This window comes from Mustela putorius, unplaced genomic scaffold (genome assembly GCF_011764305.1).
Source record: "Mustela putorius furo isolate JIRA1106 unplaced genomic scaffold, ASM1176430v1.1 tig00003914_pilon_pilon_pilon, whole genome shotgun sequence".
Lineage (NCBI taxonomy): Eukaryota > Metazoa > Chordata > Mammalia > Carnivora > Mustelidae > Mustela > Mustela putorius.
Genome location: NW_025422061.1, coordinates 804,568 through 830,365, shown reverse-complemented (window position 1 = coordinate 830,365; position 25,798 = coordinate 804,568). Strand labels below are relative to the sequence as shown.

At 40.2% G+C, this 25,798-nt stretch overlaps 2 protein-coding genes across 2 annotated transcripts in view; one reads left to right on the top strand and one right to left on the bottom strand.

The window, feature by feature from the left end:
- Positions 1 to 25,798, top strand: part of LOC123388870 (collagen alpha-2(I) chain-like) — a 58,937-nt gene that overhangs the window by 2,678 nt on the left and 30,461 nt on the right. The gene's annotated exons all lie outside the window — the stretch shown is intronic.
- On the bottom strand, positions 1,150 to 2,873 carry LOC101692542 (keratin, type II cytoskeletal 8-like). The gene is given in 2 exon segments (XM_045069223.1): positions 1,150 to 2,803; positions 2,805 to 2,873. Coding segments are annotated over 2 exon segments (1,449 nt in total). The 5' UTR covers positions 2,859 to 2,873; the 3' UTR covers positions 1,150 to 1,408.

Here is a 25,798-nt window from a genome sequence, read left to right as displayed (position 1 = left end):
GGGTCTCAGTTTTCTCAGAGTTAAAGGGAATAAAAATTCTGCCATTGGACTTGTAATGCGACAGTATTTTACTGTCCCTGGACAGTAGGAGGTAGTTGGAGGATGATGTAGAGTTTGGAAGAAGACATGGAGATACTCAAATCAAATCAACTCGTGTTGCATAAGGACAAGCACATCTGATTAGAATGGGAGGCAAAGTGTAAGAATGCTACAAAGGAGGGAAAAGTGAAAGAGGATAAAAATTTTTCTTTCAAAAGTTTTCCAGCTTTGTATTAGCTTTTTGATGACTTCTCTTATTCCGTATGCTTTCCAGTAACTATCTGCTAAGGTGCAAGATATTGGTATTTTGCAAATAATGTCCCAAACTGCAGGATGTGGGAATTATTCCCATTTTATGGATGAGAAGACTGAGGCTCAGAGAGGATAAGTGACTTGGAACAGGTCACTCCAAAGTCCACATGATCTTTTTTTTTTTTTTTTTGGAAGCTATTTATAATAATATTTGTTCTGAGTTCAGTGACTGAAAGTCATCTAGCCAGAAGTCAAGCTCCATTCAAAGTCTTTTTATACACATTTAACTTGGATTACTTTAAAGATACATTTTTGTTTTGGCAGAGTATTAGTCTAAATGATGTATTTGTCAGATGATATTGTAAGGTCACCTTTGAAATGAAAAGTTTTGAATACCACAAGCATAGATACCTGTCATTGCTTGTGTGCGTTGCATGGGGCACCGTGTTAATTGCTTTGTGCGCATTGTGTCATCTACCTCTCACAAGCACACAGGAGGTAGAGACCCGGTTGTGTCTGTTTCAGATTTGGAAAAATGAGGCTTGGGAGGTTCTGCAGCTCCCAACTAGAGTGCATAGTGGAGAGCTGGGAGGATTCCATACTTGTAAACTAATGTAGGGACCCCAAGATGCAGGCCCAGAGCTGTCCATATGTAGCTGCCTCTCGTCATCTGTCCGTGTGCTCCCTTCCTGTGCAGGGTTTGGCATTGTTGGAACTCTTCTCCAAGTTTAGGCCTCCGTAGTAAGGTACAGAGGGGAGTACAGAGGGGACTGACCGAGAACTGCATAAAAGATGCAGTGTCTGCGAAGAGACATTTGTTATTTGTAGCTGATAACATTCAGTCATGAATATATATCATTTTTTTTTTTTTTTGGATGGGCAGAGCCAGCTGAGACTTTATTTGGGACAAGACACTCAAATTGGCTTTTAGTTGGAGGCAAGGACAAGAAGGGGTACCCAGGGCAGCAGAACCGCCCCCAGGGGCAGGCTGAGGACTGGGGTTGAGTGAGTCTTAGGTGAGTCTCCTGTTCCCAATGCTTCCCTGCACAGCTCCTTCCCCCAAAGGCTCTATGGCAGCCATGAGAGCAGGGAGGCTGGGTGGGACCACAGTGGTTGTTCACTTGGACAGGACATCAGATGACTCGGACACCAGCTTCCCGTCACGGGTCTCAATCATCTTCACCACCACAGCCTTGAAGGAGCTGCCATGGCTGAAGGACCCAGAGGGGCCAAAGCTGGACTGAAAGGAGCTCAGGCCATAGTTGAGGCTAGGGCTTGGGAGGGCCCCATAGGTCGAGCTCAGGCCACCTGAGAAGCCGCTGGTGGTCTTAGTATGGATACTCATGTTCTGCATCCCAGACTCCAGCCGGCTTTCCTCGCCTTCCAGCAGCTTGCAGTAGGTGGCAATCTCAATGTCCAGGGCCAACTTGACGTTCATGAGCTACTGGTACTCGCGCAGCTGCCGGGCCATGTCCTGCTTGGCTCGCTGCAGGGCGGCCTCCAGCTCGGCCACCTTGCCATTGGCATCCTTAATGGCCAGCTCCCCGTGCTGCTCAGCATCGGCAATGGCAGCCTCCAGGGCAGCCCTCTGGTTTTTGAGGGCCTCGATCTCAGCCTGGAGTCGGCTGATGCTCCGATTCATCTCAGAAATCTCCGTCTTCGTGCGACGGAGGTCATCCCTGTGCTTCCCAGCCAATGTCAGCAGCTCCTCGTACTTGATCTGGTACATGGTCTCAGCCTCAGCCCGGCTACGGTTAGTGATGTCCTCATACTGGGCCTTGACCTTGGAGATGATGCCATCCAGGTCCAGGGAGCGGCTGTTGTCCATGGATAGGACCACAGACGTGTCCGAGATCTGGGACTGCAGCTCACGGATCTCTTCATACAGCCGCCTTAAGAAGTTGATCTTGTTGGTCAGCCCTTCCAGGCGGGGCTCGAGTTCTACCTTGTTCATATAAGCTTCGTCCACATCCTTCTTGATGAGGACAAATTCATTCTCCATTTCTGCACGCTCTTTGATCTCCTCCTCATATTTATTCTTGAAGTCCTCCACCAGCCCCTGCATGTTGCCAAGCTCCACCTCCAGCTTCTCCTGGCCCAGGGTGTCCAGCTGCCGCTGGAGGTTGCTGATGTAGCTCTCAAACATGTTGTCTATGTTGCTCCGCGTGGTCTTCTGCTGCTGTAGGAGGCTCCACTTGGTCTCCAGAACTTTGTTCTGCTGCTCCAGGTGCCTCACCTTGTCGATGAAGGAGGCAAATTTGTTGTTGAGGGTCTTGATCTGCTCCTTCTCCTGGGTGCGCACAGCTTGGATGTTGGGATCCACTGCCAGCTTAAGGGGGCTCAGCAGGCTCTGGTTCACTGAGACGGCCGTGATGCCCCCCATACCCCCGTAGCCCCTGACCACACTCATGCTGCTGTTCAGGCCCCCCTGGAAGCTGCCGCCCACCCGGGAGAAGGTGGACGAGCTCATGCGGGAGCCAGGCCCGCTGGTGTAGGAGCGGCTGCTGACGGCCCCGGGGTCTGGAGTTGGACACCTTGTAGGACTTCTGGGTCAACCTGACGGACATGGTGGAGGCCGGAGTGGAGGCTGAACCTGACAGAGGCGAGTAGGCAAGTAGGCTGAACCTGACAGAGGTTCCACAAGGGGCCGAGAAGCTGCTTCTAGGTAGGCATGAATATATATCTTTTAAAAGAAGTATTTTTAAAAAATCGTCAAACAAGTAGAAAAGAAAACTCTCTTCTTTTTTTATTGGTTAAGCATTTGATTACTTAAACATCCCACCTTTTTGATTTGTAAGTTAAAAAACTGTGTTAAGACGGCCCACCCTAGGGATGCCTGGGTGGCTTTGTTGGTTAAGTGTCCAACTCTTGATCTCAGCTCAGGTCTTGATCTCTGGGTTGTGAGTTCGAGGCCTGCAAAAAAAAAAAAAGAATAAAGATTACCTATTCTTTCAAAGATTATCCGTTCTATAAAAAAGATTACCCATTCTATCAAAGGAATAAAATATGTGCTTTGATTAAATTTTCCGATAGTATCATCATGCTCTCCTGTAAGAGGCCCTGAGTTAGACTTTGGTCCAGTCCTTTTGTTAATATAAATACTTCAGTTGCATGTTTCTACAGAGAAAGAGGTGGTACAGGTCTGCTTAAATTTGATAGAGGAAGATGACCAGCAGTGTCGAAGACGGGATAGCAGGAGACTCTTAGATTGTGTTGCTGGAGATTTTCTTCCTCCCTAGTTCCTCTGCTATATAGAGTTTCTCTCTTTGATTACTGTCATTTTTATTTACCATTTTTCAAGTTGAGTGACGAGAAGAAATGAAGATAAAAATAGGTTTGACATATGAGTATTGTGATAGTGAACATGTAGCTATCATTCGGCTTTGGGAATATAATCATTTATGTAGCTCTTAAAAGGGATTTAAAAATACATTTTAAGAAATTTGTGTATAGGAATGAGATTTCTTTCCTTTGTCCCTACATGTAAAGGTGTTGTTAACCTGAAAGTTGGGTAAAATGTCCTCTTCTATATATAATTAAGTAGTTTTTTTCCCAAGAATTAATTGAAAGTGGTTTTATGTAAATGCTTGGAGGTGCTATTTGATTAATGGTACGATTAGGAAAGATTAATAAGGCTTAATTATTTTTATTGGTCTCCAAATTGGATAGAGAGGAGTGCATGGTTCTGAATGACTTCTATAAAATCTCATGTCTTGGGAAGAGACAACTGTAGATTAGTGACAGACTGAAAATTATTAAGAAGCTGAGTTTAAAAAATTCGTTTGCACTGAGGTATACTATGCATGCAGGGTGGTGCGTGTAAGTACACACCTTGCTGACCCTTCAGGAAGGGAACACGCTAGTGTGACTAGCGTCTTGATCAATAAGTACAACTTTTTACACCTTCTTAGCACTATCCCCACAGGATGGGTAAACCACTCTCCTGACTTCTGACAGAACAGGTTACTTTTGCCAGTTTTGAAGTGTTTTTAATAAATATAGTTATGCAATATGTGCTTCAGAAAGCAATAAAAAAATATGTCTAATATGCTTCAGGCCCTAAAGTAGGAAGGCTTTTATTTAGGTAGAAAGAAGGCGGTTGTGATGAGGGCAGGTGAGAATGTATATAGAAATATCACCTATATAGTGTGTGGATGGGCCTTTCTTCTTTTTCCTTCTCTCTATACCGAGTGGAAAAATGCCTTCTTAGTATGTGGGAAAGTATGATTCACCCCAGAGAAAAGGGGCAAATAGGCTTTGAACTCTGACCTAGTTCTCTGCTGCTTGGTCAACCAAAGAGGAGCTCCTTACCTCCTACCTGTCTGCACCCACACATATCTACACTCACACATGTATACAGACGTGCACCTATGTACATAGAGCTGTGTGTGTGAGTGTGTATGCATTGTGCATATATGTATATGCATATAAACACACATAAGTGTGTTTCTGACACACTTGCTTAACATACTTCTGTGGAGTATTGGAGCATTTTCATTCTGACTGAGAGTATGGCCTTGGGAAGTTGCCTAGGGTAATTGTGGGCAGCTGGCTGGCTGGTCCGATTGGGTAAGGAGTCTTGCTCTGTGACACATGTGGCTCAGGAAATAATCATGGTTCTGTAGAAACTGGAGATGTGTAGAATCTGCGTAAGAATTCTCTGAGCCCTTTGTTGCTAAGCTGCCACTCGGATACTGCATGAGGATCATTAGAAGAAGAATCACTATGACCCTGCCATTGCACTACTGGGTATTTACCCCAAAGATACGGATGTAGTGAAAAGAAGGGCCATTTGTACCTCAATGTTTATAGCAGCAATGGCCACGGTCACCAGACTGTGGAAAGAACCAAGATGCCCTTCAACGGACGAATGGATAAGGAACATGTGGTCCATATACACTATGGAGTATTATGCCTCCATCAGAAAGGATGAATACCCAACTTTTGTAGCAAGATGGACAGGACTGGAAGAGATTATGCTGAGTGAAACAAGTCAAGCAGAGATATTCAATTATCATATGGTTTCACTTATTTGTGGAGCATAACAAATAGCATGGAGGACATGGGGAGATGGAGAGGAGAAGGGAGTTGAGGGAAATTGGATGGGGTGGTGAACCATGAGAGACTATGGACTCTGAAAAACAATCTGAGTGTTTTGAAGGGGGGGTGGGAGGTTGGGGGAACCAGGTGGTGGGTATTAGAGAGGGCACGGATTGCATGGAGCACTGGATGTGGTGCAAAAACAATGAATACTGTTATGCTGAAAAAAATAAATTTAAAAAAAGAAGAAGAAGAAGAATCACTGTGAGGCTTTGGTGTTGGGCTGAGTTCCCTCACTTATCTCTTGGAATCAGGGCATATCTATCTTTCTCTGCCCTATTTTTGTTTCCATGTCTCAAATTCCATTAATTTTTATTCTTAACAAAATAAAGTCACTAATCTTGTTCTCTCAAATATCTAGTTTACTGAGAAATATTGTTTCATTCTTTGCAGGTCTTTATTTGCTTTTTGAGGTTTAGTGTGAGTAACTTCACCCTGTCCTTGGCTTATAGTAGGCATATCTATTGGTGTAGACCTCATGAGAGCCAACACTTTGTTGTGATGATTGCTGTATCCCCAGTATATAAAACTGGGCTTGGTACCTCGTGGGACCTCAAATATTTGTTATTCAGTGCATAGATCAAGTAAGCAGGGTATTAGATTGGGATTCACCTGTGTTCTGTCTTTTCTTAAATGCTCTTGGTCTGTGACCCTCCCCAGGTTTAATTAGTGCCTAAGAAAATAAGGTAATGGCTCTACAATTAATTATTCAGTCTTATCAAGGCTCCTTGTGACTTCTCTTTTCATTCCACAAAGCGCAGGGAGATAGGTTTATTGGTTTCTTACACTGTTCTGTTTCTGTTCAACAAGATTTGGTAAATTGAACAGAATTACGTGCAGGATACAGAACACCCACTAATTTTGCGCTAATGTCTGCTTGAGATCATTTGCTCTGTTTCAGGCATCACGGGAATTAAGATAATTTAAGATTAAAATCTCCCTACCCAATTTGCCAGGAACAATACAGAAAAGTGTGATTTAAAGGGGTTAAAAGGATTTAAAATTTAGAATTTTAACTACCTATATAACCATTGTTCTTTCTTGTACCTAAAGATCATGCATTTGACATCATTGATTTAGTTTTCATCCCTCCATTGGGCATCATAATGGCTAATATTAAATGCTTTAAGCTTTGTAGATGAAGATATTATTTAGTGTAACATGTTAATCTATTACTAGCAATTTATTATTACTGTCTAGCTGAAATATTTCTTCCTTATACATTCATTGTTTTTTCTTGCCATTGCACCAAATCATCATAATGTTGCTCAGAAATGTTAAGAAATCCCCATGGTCACTTCTGCTTCCAGAGTGATTTTCTCTAAGCATTCTTTGCTTGTGGGTAGCCAAGCCAGATCACCTTGGAAAGCCATTAGGGACAATTCCAAATTGCTTGGTAAAATCATGAATGGTTTCAATATGAAGGATTTGGTTATGCTACTTGGACTGGATATATTGACAGTGATGACTTAGATGGAACTCTTATGCCAGAATTTTGGGAACCTTCTCTTTGTGTTGCTCCAATAGACATCAGCTTTTGCTCCTGAACTGTGATATGTGTATTATTAGGAATTGTTGGATTAATTCTTTTTAATTAGTTTTTCTTCTGAATATAGATGTTTTACATGTGCCCATTATAATTGTCTTCTTTAGTTTTTCTGTATTCCCCAGATTTTTGACAATCTTCTTAAGTACCAAACTGTTACAACTTAGCATATTCTTATTCAATCATCTTTCAGTACCCAGATTGTGTGGATTATTTTTGTATACCTGTTTTTGTTTTGTTTCCTATTTTAGTATAGTTTTCCATAACATTACACAGTCCTTATAATCTCATTATCCTGATAAACCCTAATGTATGTGCTTATTTCCCTAATGACACATATTTTCTCATGACAATGAACGTTGCCCCCCACTGTTGTATATAGATAGCTGCCTGCTTTTCAAATGACTGCTTTAGGAGAAGGCCCTAGAAGCTGATTGCTGAGACAGATGGCTTTTAAAGTTCGTATGATCTGAACTTTTACTAGTGGTATAGGGAAGTGTTGATTTTTAAAAATTTCAGTCTTTATTTATTTATTTATTTTTTTTGTACACGTGCCCCTTTGGATCACTACGTTTGTATCTTTAGGGTAAATACCCAATAGTGCAATTGCTGGGTCATAGGGCAGTTCTATTTTCAACATTTTGAGGAACCTCCATGCTGTTTTCCAGAGAGGTTGCACCAGCTTGCATTCCCACCAACAGTGTAGGAGGGTTCCCCTTTCTCCGCATCCTCGCCAGGATCTGTCATTTCCTGACTTGTTTATTTTAGCCATTCTGACTGGTGTGAGGTGATATCGCATTGTGGTTTTGATTTGTATTTCCCTGATGCCGAGTGATATGGAGCACTTTTTCATGTGTCTGTTGGCCATCTGGATGTCTTCTTTGCAGAAATGTCTGTTCATGTCCTCTGCCCATTTCTTGATTGGATTATTTGTTCTTTGGGTGTTGAGTTTGCTAAGTTCTTTATAGATTCTGGACACTAGTCCTTTATCTGATATGTCGTTTGCAAATATCTTCTCCCATTCTGTCAGTTGTCTTTTGATTTTGTTAACTGTTTCCTTTGCTGTGAAAAAGCTTTTGATCTTGATGAAATCCCAATAGTTCATTTTTGCCCTTGCTTCCCTTGCCTTTTGCGTTGTTCCAAGGAAGATGTTGCTGCGGCTGAGGTCGAAGAGGTTGCTGCCTGTGTTCTCCTCAAGGATTTTGATGGATTCCTTTCGCACATTGAGGTCCTTCATCCATTTTGAGTCTATTTTTGTGTGTGGTGTAAGGAAATGGTCCAATTTCATTTTTCTGCATGTGGCTGTCCAATTTTCCCAGCACCATTTATTGAAGAGGCTGTCTTTTTTCCATTGGACATTCTTTCCTGCTTTGTCAAAGATTAGTTGACCATAGATTTGAGGGTCTATTTCTGGGCTCTCTATTTTGTTCCATTGATCTATGTGTCTGTTTTTGTGCCAGTACCATGCTGTCTTGATGATGACAGCTTTGTAATAGAGCTTGAAGTCCGGAATTGTGATGCCACCAACGTTGGTTTTCTTTTTCAATATCCCTTTGGCTATTCGAGGTCTTTTCTGGTTCCATATAAATTTTAGAATTATTTATTCCATTTCTTTGAAAAAGATGGATGGCACTTTGATAGGAATTGCATTAAATGTGTAGATTGCTTTAGGTAGCATAGACATTTTCACAATATTTATTCTTCCAATCCAGGAGCATGGAACATTTTTCCATTTCTTTGTGTCTTCCTCAATTTCTTTCATGAGTACTTTATAGTTTTCTGAGTAAAAATTTCAGTCTTAATGTAGTTTTAGCTCTGCTCTCCCTAAATCTGAGTATAATTTTTAAATATTTGATTTTGCAGCCTTTGAAATATGTAATGGATTAATCATTTTTCTAGTTATCAATCATTATTCTAGTTTTCAAAGACCCAAAAGTATAATCAATTACAAAAAATTCTTGTAAATTTTAGTAGTGCTATGAGAAGATTCATCCATCTCATAGAATTTGAGAGTTATATTGTTCTTTCAAATGGATAGTAAAGCCTGGGAAGAGTTTCCTAGTTTAGGAATCTCTGTTCCCACAAGTAATTTATCCATCCTGATTTTCCAAATATGTTTACATAATTTTGCTGAATAACTGTAAATCCTTAGGAGAGATTTTGTGGTCATGTCAGTCTCTTGTTTATAAAAATGATAGCATGATGAATCTTCATGGAATTTAGAATAAATTGTCACCAGCATGAAACAGTCTACCTTGTTTTTGAAGTGACTGAAAAAACAAAACAAAACATTTAGGAAACTCGTGGGAAGTAAGATAGGATTAAACATATGAATCTTCAAATACTGGGATCTTAGATGTTAAATCACATTTCCTACAATCTTTCTTAATATTAGTATGTATATATACAGATGTATACACATCTCTCACAAACACACACACACACTCTTTCTCTCTTTCTCCCTCTCTCACAAGAATGTGTGTCTTTGATTCAACCCAAGGAGGAAGAAGCTTTAAGTTAAACTCTCAAATGAGGACTCTAGAGAATTTTCTAACAAGGAGACTTGTTAGTATTGTCATCCAGTGGAAATACGACAATACTTTTCCTTAAATGTAGTTCGAGTTTCTGAGGAGATCCTGAATGAAAACATAGCCCTCTCACTTGCTTGAGGGAACAAGTTAGAAATAGCAGATATAAACATGTAGTAAACATATCCTTTACAAACAAGGCCAGGCTCTCACTTTGATAGGAAGTAAGTACTCCAGGCAGCATGTGTCAGGCCCTGCTGGGCTAGGTCAGGGCTTTTGCCCTGTGATGTAAAGGACAACCTGTGCTCCTTTTCAGGATTCTTCTGAGGAAGAAGAATGGGTAGGGAGGTGCTGAGCTTTGCAAACTTCTTATTTTTCCTACACTTATAAATCATAGACATCACTCTTCTTTAACTGGGAAAAGGGTGAGCTAAGAGATGGAGGGTCCCAGGAGAGTCAGAGAAAAATCTTTCTTCACAGAGATCAGGAGCAGGTTAAAGGCTTTCCTCCTCTAACTTTAAAAAAAAAAAAAAAAAACTACTTGAGATGACTTCATTGTAAGAAAGAGGCAAAGATTAGATGGTTTTCAAGGTCATTTTTATTTTTGACCTTTATAGATATTCTTTGAATATCTAAAGGAATAGCAGAATGGGGCTGATTTCCTGTTACTTTTTTCCTAAGTATGAGGGGCTCTGTGTCTGCACTCCAGGGGATCTGTTTTAATGACCAGATCCACTTTCTGGTTCTTAGTAGCCTAAATCTAAGACCTAGATACTCTGAAATTTTTGATTTACTGGTCAGCGAGAGCTGTGAGAAGTAGAAACAACTTTTGCAAGCACAATTCTGGTTGTAGAGGTATAGACAACTTGTCTAGTTAGCGGTCTTTGATTGCTTGGTGATAAATTGTTATTTGGGGAAAAGATGGTGCATTCTAATTTTATTTATTTATTTGTTTGTTCATTTGATAGACAGAGGTCACAAGTAGGCAGAGGCAGGCAGAGGGAGAGAGTGGGGGAAGCAGGCTCCCCGCTGAGCAGAGAGCAGGTTGTGGGGCTCGATCCCAAGACCCTGAAATCAGGATCTGAGCCGAAGGCAGAGGCTTCACCCACTGAGCCACCCAGGCCCCCACATTCTAATAAATACACCCTTGGGCTCAGTCTGCTCTCATCCATTCATTCCTTCAGGTTCTATTTTAGGCATTGGGGAGCAGTTGAAAGAGAATGGATAAAAATCTGTGCCCTCCTGGAGCTTATACACTAGTGGAAGGAACAATAAGTACACATAAGTATAATTTATGGCATGTCAGAGTGAGTGATAAGTTTTGTGTGGAAAAATAAAATGTGGAAAGAGGATAGAGTGATGAGATGGATACTGGTCAGGAGAGAGCTCAATGAGAGATGCTCATATTAAAGCAAAACCTGAAGGAACTGAAGAGGAGATCCCAGAGGAAAGCCATCCCAGCGGCCTGGAGATGTGAGAATTCTCAGTACCAGGCTGTGGGGCAGAGCAAATCCATTTTACTCTAGGATTGGTTTTGAGGAGAACAAGGAGTTGACCTGTCACTTTAACTACTCTGGCTCTGTTTTGAGGATGATTTATAAAGGGGAGGAGCAGAATCAAGGAGAACAGGTATGGGGCTCATTGAAAACTGGGACCCATGGTTTGGACCAGGGTAGTGGCTGGGCTGGTGGTGAGCTAAGGTCACTGTTTGGAAGGCTGAGTCAGTAGAATTTGTTGGAAGATTTTATTTGTGATGTGACAAGAGTTAAGGGTAGCTTAGCCAGGTTTTGGATCTGAGTAGCTAGGAGGATAGCATTGCCAATTACTGACTTTAGAGCGGGGAGATAGGAAATGTTAAGTTGGAGGGCTTAGAGAACGTCCACCTGGGAAGGCAATGGGGTTGACAAGAGAGAAGCCCATGGAGGAAGCCGGGGCCGGAGATAAAGGGTTGAAAAGACACTCAAACTCATGGGATGAACTTATCATGCTGCAGAGGGTAGATGCAGAAGAGAGGAGTCCATGGACCAGGTCCTGTGGCTCTGCCGTGTATGCAAGTTACAGAAATCAAGGGATGTAAGAAGGGAGCATGAGGAGGGGAGACCACGGAGGAAAGAGGAGAGCCAGAAGAGAAAGATGTCTTGGAAGCTAAATAAAGAGCTTATTTCAGGAAGGAAGGAGAAATAAGCTGGGTCAGTATCTGCTGAAGCAGCAAGGAAGGAGTGGGCATCTTGACCATTGGTTTCAGCAACATGGGGTCTCTAGTGACCTCAAGAGCCTGATTGGATCAGGCTTGAGAAGGAACAAGAATAGGAAGAGAGGAATTGGAGACATCTCTTGTAGTCAACCTTTCGGAGAATTTTGCTATAAAGGGTAATGAAGTGATGGGGTATTAGCCAGAGTGGCATGTGGCATCAGAGGATTTTTATTAAGGATGGGAGATAAGAATGCAGGTTATTTGTTTGCTGGTGGGAATGATCTAGTGATGTGGGGAAACTGATCCAGAAAGAGGAGAGGACAGTTGCAGAGGCAGTTCTTGCAGAGGCGAGAGGGGTTAGGATAAGGTGCACGAGTGGAGAGTTTGCTTCTAGGTAAGACCACAGGCAGCTTCTCCGTAGCGCCTGGAGGAAGATGGACCATATGTGCACAGATGCCAGTTGGGGGGTGGGAGGTTCACTGCATGTGAGTCCTGTTCAGGTGACTCAGTGACTGCAGTGTGGCTTTATGGTGGCTCCAGGCATTTGTGCTTGTAGAATTTATGGATTACAAAAACCTTTATATATGAATTGCCGTGGCCCTTTAGCCATCTCTGCTGGTGGTTATATAGTTTCAAATCTTAAAATTGCACATTGGCCGTATTTGAATGAGTAGCTAACTTGCATTTAAGGTTTCAATAACTCACATTTATTGCATCCTCTGCATAATCTCATTTAAACCTTTCACTAGACCTATGAAGTGGGAAGTATTTCTAGCCTCCGGTTAACAATTGAGGACACTGAGCCTAAGAGAAACTGAAGAACTTGGTCAGGGCCATGCACTAACCTAACTTGCTGACTCCTAATGGTGCAGTTCCTTCCTTATCCACCGGCTGTCCTGCTTTGTGAAAGGATTTGGACCTGTGAGGTTTGTAATGTCTGAATACAGTAACTTACCACTGGTAACATTTAATTTGCTTGTATGATTGTAATCTGAGATGAAAATACTTTTGATGGAGTTGAACTTTCCGTGCCACCCCCTCCCACATTTTTTTTTTTTTTTTTTTGCTTTCCAAAGAGCAAATTTAAGATCCTTTCCAATTTAAGAGTGTTTTACAGAAATTTTTGAAACTACGCTGGAGGCAAAATTGGTTTTCTGGCTGCGGGTAGACAGAACATGGTCATTTTTGTGGTAGTTTTCCTTTATAAGTCAGATCTTAAATTATAAATCGACAGCAAGATGTTCCATCTATTCTGAAGTGAATAAGAGGATAGCAGCATGGTCCTCAGTGTCAAAATGATCAAAATTGAATTTTCCCCTTGGCTTCTTGCTTGCAGTGTGTCAGACCTCCTAGGCCTGCCTTTTCATTGATAAACTAGGGATAATAACACCCACCTGCTGCAATTGCTGTGAGAATTAGAGATGGTGTATATATATATATATATATATATATATATAATTCATTTATTTGACAGAGAGAGAGTTAGAGAACACAAGCAGGGGTACAGGAGAAAGGGAGGGAGGAGTTAGGCTCCCTGGTAGGAGGGCGCCAGACTCGGGGTTCGATCCCAGGACCCTGGGATCATGACCCGAGCCAAAGGCAGACACTTAAATGTCTGGGCTACCCGGGTGCCATAGAGATGGTATATTCTTGATCACAAAGCACAGTGTCCAGCATTTATACTGCCAATAAGTGACAGGTGGCCTGGTAGCTCCTTTGTCAGTTCTGCTAACTATTGTCCAGGGGGTTGGCAGCCTGAGAGGTTACTAACTGCATCTTTTCCTTTGGTTACAGTAATTCCTAATTGGAAAATCACTCATTCTGGGTTTGGTTTCAGCAATGTTATGTTAAATGTTATGTGTACATTTTAGGAAAGACTTACTATTTAGCATTAGTGAAGATAAAGCTGTGTAGAAATATGCCATCTTTATTTTGAATAAAAATGCAGAACATACTGTCTGATAGTGGAAAAATGGAACTGTTCCAGAGAATCTAGGATGTACGTTGTGCTGTAAGCATGAGACTCTGGGTGTCCTCCTGGGTGTGGAGGAGTCTGCTTGCATTCTTCCTGAATTTTCTAGTTCTCTAGTAACTTAATCCAGGCATCAATATATTGTCTAGACTTTGGGTGTGTGAATTTCCTTCAGTGGAGATGGAAAATCTCCTTCCTTTGAAACAGTGAATGAATTGTTAGAGAAAGAGTTATAAGTGGGATTACTGGTGCAGCCAAACACCCTTGACCCTCTGGTAGGATATTTGTAAGTCAGTGTGCAGCATGGACAAAGCGAAGATTCTCTGGTTACCTGCATTACTAAAACAAATCCTACGGATAAGAGACCATGGCGTGTACAAAATCTTGTATTAGAGGATATTGTAAATACCAAGCTGAATGCGGGAGTTTCTTGTCTGTAAGGAGTTTGTACTTAGTTGGGGTTAGGCTTTGTCAGTCCACATCCAAGAGCCTGATTCAACCTTTGCTGTGGAGACCTTCCATCACTCTGCTTCTGCAACACTCAAGATCATGCCTTAAAATTTTGAGTTCTTTCTATAAGCCAGAAGCTACAAAAGTACTCCCCAGGGATTAAGCTGTAAGAGAGACTACATCTTTGCATCTGTGCTTAATGCTGATGCCTAGTGTGGGTCCTTGACTCTGGTCCAGAGAACCCACAAAGAAGGCATCGTGACTCTGCTTCTCCTCCCAGGGTTGGAGCCGGGCTTTTCTTTACTCTGTTAGGCGACAGTCCTCACTCCTCTGTCTAGTAAATATTTACAGTGGCATTATTTGATCTGTGCATTTAATAAAGAAGGGTATTTTGTTTAAATACATTGGCCATTTTAAATGGCATAATGATAACAAGCATGTACTCAGAGAACTTCCAAGTTGTAAAATGCCTTCCTTTGTCTTCTGATATTTTATACACTGTTTGAAGTATTTAAAAAGCAGGAAAAGAATGAACATATTCTATAAGGTTACTTTAAGATCAGCAATGCGATAGTTCAGTTATGAGTCTTACACTTTGATTTGTTGGATGATGTACATGTGATTGTTCGAGGTGAGAAATATTCGTAGGTCATAGAATTATTTTTAGGGTCCTTACATACTGCAGGACTAGTCTTAGACTAGAATCATGAAGAAAGGGGATTTTTTAATTTCTGTTACAGACTTTACTGTGTCCTTTTCTTATCCTTCTCCTCATGTCCTTTTCCAGGATCCACTGTCTTGCTTCCAAATTATTTCTAATAGGGGATAAATGGTTTATTCAATGAGTTATCTTTCCCCAGGGTGTTTGCATTTTAATAGACATAATACATTTGGCTAAACAAGGGGGATTAATTGTGGTATTGAGTTTAACCTGTAGCTGGCCAGGCATCATGCAAGGTGGACTCCAAGCAGTCATTCATATTAAAATGAGAATCTATGCCATATGTGGAATTTGTTGCAAAATGTTGCCATTTGCTCTTAACTGACCAACTTCTACATATTTAATTTATAGATTATGATTTCTACTTTTCTTTTACCCATTCTCCTTGTTTTCTGCAAATGTTCTGTGATTTCTGGGACACAACTCAGTGGAGTACAAGGAGTGTATGGGCTTTGGAGTATAACTTGGATTCATATCTTAGCTTCATAGTTACATGATCTTGGGCACATACTTGCTGAATCTCAGCTTCCTTACCCCTGAAGTGTGATTGTTAGGTTTGTTATGATGGAAAATTTATGTATAAACTACAGTACCATAAACTACAGTGTATAAAATTATAGACAACCATAAATGCAACATAAAGTGGCTATTATAATGAGTATAAATTATAGGATTTTTACATGGAAAAAATTAATCCAAAAAATTCCTTTTACATATTAACTTTGTTAAAAAATTGTAGCAGGTGTCAATTATGCCCATAATAAATGAGTTGGGATCATGTCTTTATTATAAGCAAACCAGATATCATTTATGGAAACATTATATTCATAGTCTCAAACATATAAATGAGATAGGAATATTCACATTGTAGTACATTTTTTTACATTAATCAAGTGAATTTAATCATCATCAATTATAATAACTTTTTGGTTGACTTGTTTCATTCCTTGTTTAATACAAATAAATCACTCTGTACCCTCCTCAGAAGGGTATCTTTCAAAACCTTTTAACTGAGATTTTCCCACTGGCCCGGGCTGGGAGTGCCTGGTCTTACTGGGTCTAAGAGTGCCCAGTTTGCGTGCACCTCTTTCAGGGGAGGCTGTGGGTCCCACGTGGGTCTCAGGCTCTGAGAATGGGGCACAGGTCCTAAAGCACCAGGCTGGGTCTTTGCACACCTCTCTGTGGGGAGAGTTTGGTGCTTGTGTCCTAGGCTCTGAAACAATGGCACATATCAAAGGGCACCTGCTGGGCCTTTGTACTTTTCTCAGGGGAGGATGAGGGGCCCATGCATCTCAGGCTCTATAGGAGGGCTCACGCATTCTGCAGCCCAGCCTGGCTCCCATCCCCTAACAGGAGCTAGACCCCATGTGTTCTGGGGTGCTCAGGTGGCTTAGGGACCAAGACCTGGTTTCTCCGCCACACTCTCTCTTCTGGCTCAGCGCCAGGGGAGGCTGTCCTGGGACCAGGGACTTAAGCCCCTGTCCCTAGCCGCCCTGATTCCCACAGTCCCCCCCTCCCCCCACAATCCTTTGCTCTTTTGGAGTGCTTTCAACCAGTTTCCAGGTTAATGCTGGTCCCCAGGTGCAGGGCACTCTCACTTGTATTAGGGTATTACTTTCCAACTTGTCACCTGTGGTGGCTCCCTCCCCCTTTTGTTTATCTTCTGATATTAGTCCGCTTTACCTGCCCACTGGTGCCTTATGCCCCTGTACAGATCCAGATGTGTATAACTCTGATCTCAGGCTGATTTAATAGGTGATCAGAGTTCTTGGGTAAGTAATCAGCTCACTTTAGGGTACAGGTTGAAAAGGTCCCTCTTCCCACTTCCCCGCCATCTTGTCCCACCCAAGCCTTACTATATTTGAAGTTCAGGAAGGAGCTTGAGAAAGGATTTTACTGTCAAAGATGTGTGCTTTGGCTTCATTTTGCCACAAAGACAACATTATTCTGAGAAGCAAAAGATACCTATTTAGCATTTTTTGCTTACCTTATCACTTGTGTTACATTGTGGAATTTCATTTCCTTATATCTTTCAAAGCATTCTGAAAATTTTTAAAGAAATGTAGATTCCTCCAAAGTGATAGTATTTCACTTCTTGTGTGGAAACCTTGGATATCTTCTTAAAGAAAGTATTTTGAATGTATTCTTTTGCTTCCCCACAGAATGCTAAAATGGGAAATAAGCAGATCCTTTGTCAGAATTCGTTCAAATAGCATTACTTTACAAACTCGAGATGTAGTTCTCTTTGCATTGTGGCTTTGAGTCAGTTTTTTTCTTTAGTTTGAACTAAAGTACCCATATATTGCTCTTCTGTTTTGTTGTTGAGGCCAGTAGTAACTGACCTTTCTCTACACACTCTGCAGATGTGAAATATTTTTATTTGTTTTGTCTCCCCAGATGTTACTTGAAAAGTGTGTCAATGTTTATGCCTCGTCCATACACAGTTGACTTTGTTCAAAAAAGCTACCATTTTTTTTTCCCGATGGTTGCCAAGCTGCTGTTTCTTGGGAGTTCAGAGCTATTCCCTTTGTTGTGCCAGTATTCTGGGAGTTCTCAAATATTCCTTATGTTCCTGCTTATAATTACCCTACCTTAGCTGGTTCTACAACAAAACCATGAATTTTTTGCTATTGTTCTCTGCATAGGCCCAACCTAGAGGTTGTTTGGCACATATGTTTTACCAAATGTTGGTAAAACATTTTACCAAATGTTGTTTTAGTTTTTCTTTTTGCAGTCCTGTCCTGCCTCTTGATGTTCTGTAGGGTTTTAAAAGCCAGTGCACGGGCGCCTGGGTGGCTCAGTGGGTTAAGCCGCTGCCTTCGGCTCGGGTCATGATCTCAGGGTCCTGGGATCGAGTCCTGCATCAGGCTCTCTGCTCAGCAGGGAGCCTGCTTCCTCCTCTCTCTCTCTCTGCCTGCCTCTCTGCCTACTTGTGACCTCTCTCTGTCAAATATATAAATAAAATCTTTAAAAAAAATTAAAAAAAAAAAAAAGCCAGTGCAGAGGACATGCAGCAGAATATGCTTGACTGAACTAGTAAGGTAGAGTCCACCTGTCCCAGATGACTGTATGAAATGGCTAAAGGAAAGGTGCCTTAATAAAGGCATGATTGAAGAGGACCTAAGATGCTTTGAGTGAAATATCAGAAGCCAATGTCTAGAATATGATCTAGACATTGATATGCCATTCCCCAAGGAGTATTGCTGATATCATTTTAGTGATATTTGTTTACAGAGCATTACTCTAAAGAAAGTTAGAAGCATTTTAATCAGGAACAGATGCTGGATTTAGTCAAATGCTTTTTCTGCATCAATTGAGAGGACCATGTGGTTATTCTCTCTTCTCTTATTAATTTGTTCTATCACATAGATTGAATTGCGAATGTTGAACCATCCTTGTAGCCCAGGGATAAATCCCACCTGGTCATGGTGGATAATCTTTTTAATGTGCTGTTGGATACTGTTGGCTAGGATCTTGTTGAGAATCTTAGCATCCATATTCATCAGTGATATTGGTCTGAAATTCTCCTTTTTGGTAGGGTCTTTACCTGGTTGGGGGATCAAAGTAATGCTGGCTTCATAGAAAGCATCTGGAAGATTTCCTTCTACTTCAATTTTTGGAAACAGCTTCAGGAGAATAGGTGCCATTTCTTCTTTGAAAGTTTGGTAGAATTCCCCAGGGAATCCATCAGATCCTGGGCTCTTGTTTTTGGGGAGGTGTTTGATCACCGCTTCAATCTCATTACTAGATATTGGTCTATTCAGGTTGTCAATTTCTTCCTGATTCAATTTATGGAGTTTATAGTTTTCCAGGAATGCATCCATTTCATCTAGGTTACTTTGCTTATTGGCATATAACTGTTGATAATCACTTCTTATGATTATTTCTACTTCCTTGGTGTTCGTTGTGATCTCTCCCTTTTCATTCATAATTTTATGTATTTGAGCTTTCTCTCTTTTCTTTTGGATTAGTATGGCCAATGGTTTATCGATCTTATTGATTATTTCAAAAAACCAGCTTCTAGTTTCATTGATACATTCTACTCTACCTCTGGTTTCTACCTCATCGATCTCAGCTCTAATCTTATTTCCCTTCTTATGTATGGAGTTGGTTTGATTTGCTGTTGATTCTCCACTTCTGTAAGGTGTAGAGACAGCTGGTGTATTCTGGATTTTTCAATTTTTTTGTGGGAGGCTTGGATGGCTATGTATTTCCCCCTTAGGACCGCCTTTGCTGTATCCCATAGGTTTTGGATCAAAGTGTCTTCATTTTCATTGGTTTCCATGAATTGTTTCAGTTCTTCCTGGATCTCCTGGTTGATCCAAGCATTCTTAAGCAAGGTGGTCTTTAGCTTCCAGGTGTTTGAGTTCCTACAGAACCTTTCCTTGTGATTGAGCTCCAGTTTCAAAGCATTGTGATCTGAGAATGTGCAGGGAATAATCTCAGTCTTTTAGTATCGGTTGAGTCCTGATTTGTGACCCAGTATGTGGTCTATTCTGGAGAAAGTTCCATCTGCACTTGAGAAGAATGAGTATTGTGTTGTTTTAGGGTGGAATGCTCTGTATATACCTATGAGGTACATCTGGTCCAATGTGTCATTTAATGCTCTCGTTTCTTTATTGATTTTCTGCTTCGATGATCTGTCTATTTCTGAGAGAGGGGTGTTAAGATCTCCAATGATTAGTGTATTCATATCAATATGATGCTTGATCTTGATTAACAGTTTTCTTATGTAATTGGATGCTCCCTTATTGGGGGCATAGATATTTAAATTGTTAGATCAACTTGGTGGATAGTCCCTTTAAGAATGATGTAGTGTCCTTCTGTGTCTCTGACTACAGTGTTTAGTTTAAAATCTAACTTATCTGATATGAGAATCGCTACCCTAACCTTCTTTTGAGGCCCACTGGCATGAAAGATGCTTCTCCATCCCTTCACTTTCAGTCTGGGTGTATCTTTAGGTTCAAAATGGGTCTCTTGTAGACAACATGTGGATGGGTCCTGTCATTTTATCCAATCTGCAACCCTGTGCCCTATTATGGTTGTATTTAGGCCATTCACATTGAGGGTGATTATTGATAGATGTCTTTTTATTGCCATTGTGTTACCTTTGAAGTCTTTCTTTCTGTAGATTGTCTCTATATTTCTGTTCAATGCTATTCTTGGGCTTTTTCCTCCTTGAAGAAGCCCCCTTAATATTTCCTGCAGTATCGGCTTGGTGGTTGCATAGTCTTTTAAGCCTTGCTGTTCCTGGAAACTCTTTATCTCTCCATTTTGAATGTCAGTCTTGCTGGATAAAGTATTCTTGGCTGCATGTTCTTTTTATTCAGTGCCCTGAATATATCTTGCCTGCTCTTTCCGGTTTGCCAGGTCTCTGTGGCCAGGTCTGACGTTATTCTGATGGGCTTTCCTCTGTACGTAAGGAGCTTCTTTGTCCTAGCTGCATCAAGAGGTTCTGCCTACAATTATAATTCTTCATTCTTACTATTAGGTGTCTCGAGGACTTTCGAGAATCTGTAATTTTGGGGGGAAACCTTTTGGCCTCTAGTACATGAACACTGGTTCCATTCACGAGATTCGGAAAATTTTCATGAAGAACTTGCTCCACTATATCTTCTAGAGTTCTTTCTTTCTTCTCCCCTTCAGGGATTCCAATCATTCTGATGTTGGAATGTTTCATGGCATCATTTATTTCCCTGATTCCGTTTTTGTGGCTTCCAAGTTGTTTGTTTCAGGCTTCCTCCTGATCCTTTCTCTCTGTCCTGCAGATCACTAATTCTATCTTCTGTCTCAGTTACTATAGCGTTGAGAGAATTTAGATTAGATAACTCATTGAGAGCATTGTGAAGCCATCCCTGGTAGCTTTCAGCTCTTCCCTAATATTGAAAACATGATCTCTGGTCGTTTTTAGTTTGGCCCTAATCAATTCCATTTGGTCACCCATGGCTTTCTCCAACCTAGCTATTGCTTGGATAATTGTTAGCCTGAATTCTCTTTCCGACATATTGTCTATGTTGATAGCCTTTAGCTCTGTTGCAGAAGGTCCATCCTCTGTATTTTTCTTCTGTTGGGCATTCCTCCTCCTAGTCATTTTGGTGAGAGATGGCTGAATGGTGTAGCTGGGTGTATGGACTGTGGTGCAGTCCAGGTGCACCCTGGAATGCTTCTGAGCAATCAGGGTTCCCCACCCAAATTAGAGGAAAAAGAGAAGAAAAAGAAAAAGAGAGGGCGAGAGACAGGAAAGAAAGGTGAGATAAAAGAGAAGGTTCAGCCCAATTGGGCCCCAAGGTAAGATTTATGAAGTGTACAAACAGAAAAACAAAATGAATGATAAAAGTATATGACAAGAGAAAAAGAAATATATATCTTTGCATATATATGCAAATAAAGGAAGAACCTCATCAAAATGAACCCGAGTATAAGATTTATATACTATCCCGACAAACACAAAAACACAGAAATAATGGTGGAAGATAAAGATGGGAGAGTGGTTGTAAATTCTCAGTGTGGGTGATGAAGGTTGTTTTGATTCTTCTGGGATGTATCTTGATATCTTTGTTAAAGGACTCAACTTTCCTGAGATAAGAGGGGATTAGGAATTGGTTTACCTATAGGGGTGGCCTTGATTGGGGAAAGGGGATTACTTGAAGTTTAACTCTATATGAATATTAGAAAATAAAAATTAAAAAAGGAATAAAACTAGACTAGTTTAAACTAAAATTTAAAAAAATTTAAAAAATAGAAATGCAAAAGGAAAACACAGGTGTATGTATCAAAAATTTCAGGTTAGAAGATTATTATGGAATTTGATGTACTGGACATCTCACTGTGACGGTAAATAGGTTAAAAAATATATAATAAGAAGAAATTAACTATATATAAAAAATGAGCCAGAATAGGAGGATTGATTTAAATTGTCCTATGAAGTAGTGGTGGTTGTTCTCCTGTCCTCTTTTTTTTTTTTCTTTTTCCTTTCCTGGTTGGTTTTCTGGGGGAGGGTCCTGCCATGTGAGTTTTCAGTCAATGATGTTCTCTCAGTTAAGTCCCCAGCCCCCTCAAGGAGGTGGGCTCCGAGAAAACTGTTTTTTTTTTTTTTCAGGCTTTTATTCTCTGTTGTTGTTGTTGTTGTTTTTTTTTTTTATATTTGTTCACTTTTGTTTTTCTCTCTTGCCTTGACTGCTTTTGATGGTTTTTGTAGTTTTAGAGGAAAGCAAACTGCACCCTGACCTCCCTTTCAGAGAGAAGCCTCAGTTTGGCTGCAGAGCCCAAATAATTCCCCCCTTGGCCTCTGGCAGAGCAGGTTCCCAGTCGTGGTCCCTGGGGACTCAGGATTTTTTGCTTGTACCCCAAACCAAGGCAGCAGTGGCTGTCTGGGCAGTTCCAGACTGCCTGAGAAGTTCCAAGCAGTAATTGCACACTGAGATTTTCCTGCTGGCCCAGGCTGGGAGTGCCTGGTCTTTCTGGTCCTAGAGCACCTGGCTGGCACCTGTGTGCACCTCCCTCAGGGAAGGGCGCAGGGCAGGACTCAGGGTACTCATGTGGGGACTGCAAAAAGGCTGTGGGGATCCTCCCAGCCCCTCACGTGAGCAGGGTGCCATGTACTCTCAGGTATGCTGGTGGTTCAGGGACTGAGACCTGGTTTCTCTGCTGCACTCTCTCTGGCTCTGCACCAAGGGTGGCTGCCTGGATCTGGGGACTTAAGTCAGGACCCTAACACCAGATTCCTGCAATTTCCCCCCGGTGATCCTTTGCTCTTTTTAAGTGCTTCCTACCAGACTCCTGAGTTTAATGCTTGTCCCCCAGGTGCAGGGTACTCAGGTATTGGGATATTACTTTCCAATGGGTCACCTCTGTTGGCTCCCTCCCCCTTTTGTTTATCTTCAGAAATCAGTCCGACTTTCCCACTCTGCTTTACCTGCCCACTGGCGTCTTCTGCTCCAGTAGAGATACAGACGTGTATAATTCTGATCTCAGGCTGATATTGTGGGTGATTGCTGAGTTCTTTATAAGGTAATCAGCTCACTTTAGGGTATAGGTTGAAAGGGCACCTCCTCCTACTTCCCTGCCATCTTGTCTCTCCTATTCTCCTTTTAATATCAATGGGATCAGTATTCATGTCCCCTCTTTCATTTCTGATATTAATCAATTGTGCATTCTCCCTCTCTTATTATTTCATTAGCCTGATTAGAGTTTTATCAATTTCATTAATCATTTTATAAGGATTTATTTAAATTCCACTTAGTTAAGATACAGGATAGTATTAGTTTCAGGTGTATAATATAGTGATTCAATACTTTTATACATCACCTAGTGCTCATCACCAAACAAGTGCATTTTTTAATCCAGTCACCTATTTTCGCATTACTGTTTTCTTTTTCTTGATTTTTCTCTATTGATTTAACTGATTTTTCTCTAGTAATTATTATTCCTATCATTTCTTTTTCTTTTTTGTTACAATGTCATTAATTTAGTTTTTGTTACATTGTATTTATTGATCTAGTATTTATAATTCCTGAGAAATTAATGTAAATAATTGATATTTGACTTTTCTTTCTTAAAATATGCGTTCAACATAACACATTCCATGTAAGCTGTATGTCTACACATTCAATAAAATTCACTAAGTTTTTTTATTTTTTTATGTATTTCAACAGTTGAGGGGAGACTGGTTGGCTCTCTTAGAAGAGCGTGTGGCTTTTGACATTAGTTTCATGAGTTCAATCCCTTATCTGGTGTAGAGATTATAAGTAAGTAAACTTTTTAAAAACACAATTTTCTTGAGATTTATGTGTTTGCCTATGTTATTTAAATGTGTGTTGTTTAATCCTTACATGTTGAAATGTCCACTTTAGGTTTCAACATTGATTTCTTTTTTTACATTTTTGTTTATTTTTTAAAATTTCTTTGCAGTGAATTCATTGTTTTTGCACCACACCCAGTACACCATTTCTAGTTGTATTGCAGTATATTCTGAGAATAGACATTATATGCCTTCTATTAACATTGTAAAGGTGTATTTTGCAGCTCAGAATGTGATCTATTTCGTTGTATAGTCCATATAAGTATGAAATAATATGTGTGCTAATGATATTGGAATATGTCTATACGTGTTCATTCTGTGGAATTTTTTTATTATTCCAAATATCTATTTAAATTCTAGTTAGGTAATATATATGATGAAATTGATTTCAGGTGTAAAATTTAATGATTTATCACTTACACATATCATCCAGAGCTCATCGCAGCACATATATTCCTTAACACCCATTACCCACATAACACATCACCCTCAAACTTGCTCCATCAACCCTCAGTCTCTTTTCTACATTTGAGAGTTACTTATGACTTGCTTCCCTTTTGTTGTTGTTGTTGTTTAATATCCTTATTTTTATCTGTTTTGTTTTTAAACTCCACATATGAGTGACATCATATGGTACTTGCTTTTCTGGGACTACAAAATTTCATTATCATAACAAACACTTGCTGCGTCAATGTCATGGAAAATGGCAAAATTTCATTCTTTTGGGTGGGTGTGGAATATATGTGTGTGTGTATGTCTGTGTTTATATTTCACACACATATGTCTTTTTCTATAATTTCACTACTGTTGATAATGCTACTATAAACATTGAGATGTATTTACCCCTATGAACCAGTATTTTTCTGTCCTTGAGGTAAATACCTAGTACTGTGATTGCTGTGTCATTGGGTAGTTCAATTTTTAACTGTGGTCAAACATCCATACTCTTTTCAAGAGTGATTGTACAAGTTTGCATAACCACAAAACATGACAGAGGCTTCTTGTAGCTCCACATCATCACTGAAATTTTTCATTTTCTGTTTTGTTAATTTTAGCATTCTGATAGTTGTGAGGTGGTATCTTATCCTAGTGTTTATTTGCATTTAAATGATGTTGAATGTTGTTGAGAATATTTTCCTCTGTCTGTTAGTCTTCTGTATGTATTCCTTGGGAAAAACAAACAAACAAACAAATGTCTGTTCATATCTTCTGCCCATTTCTTAAATGGAATATTAAATTTTGGCATGCCGAGTTTGATACATTCTTTATGGAATTTGAGAATTATTTTGACTATCAGTGTCTTTTGTAGTTCTTTAAAAAGTTTAGAATCCAGTTCTTCTCAAAGTGCTGGTGGTTTTTTATATGTACTGCATGAAATGGATAGATTGGTTTTGTAAGTATAGATATTTTAACAATATGTATTCTTCCCATCCATTAGCATGGAGTGTTTTTCCATTTCTTTGTGTATACTCTACAATTTCTTTATGTGTTCTATAGTTTTCAATGTGGAGACATTTACCTATTTCATTAGGTTTATTCTTAGGTATCTTGTGTTTGGTTCCATTGTGAATGAGACTGACTCCCTGATTTCCCTTTCTGCTGCTTCATTGTTGGAAATTCAACAGATGTCTGTATGCTGATTTTATATCCTGCAGCACTTCTGAATACACATATCAGTCCAGTAATTTGAGGGTGGAATCTTTTATGTTTTCTCCATAGAGTATCATGTCATCTGCATACACTGAAGTTTGGACTTGGTCCTTGTCAATTTGGATGTCTTATTTTGTACTTTTTCTTTTCTTTTTGTTCCTGACTTCTAAGTCTGGGACTTCCAGTACTACGTTAAATAACATTTATGACAGAGTCTTATTCCTGTCTGTAACGGTGAAGCAGTTTTTCTGCTTTGAAGATTATATTGACTGTGGGTCTTTACATATGCCTTTTATCATGTTGGTTTATATTCTTTCTATAACAACATTGTTGAGGGGTTTTTATTTAATTTATATTTTTAATAACTATTATGTATTATTTGTTTCAGGGGTATAGGTCTTTGATTCATCAGTCTTACACAATTCACAGCACTCTCCATAGCATATACCCTCCACACTGTCCATCATCCAGTCATCTCACCCTTCACTCTTCTAAGACACTCACTTTTATCATGTTGTTTTTACTGAGTTTCTTTATGTGACTTAT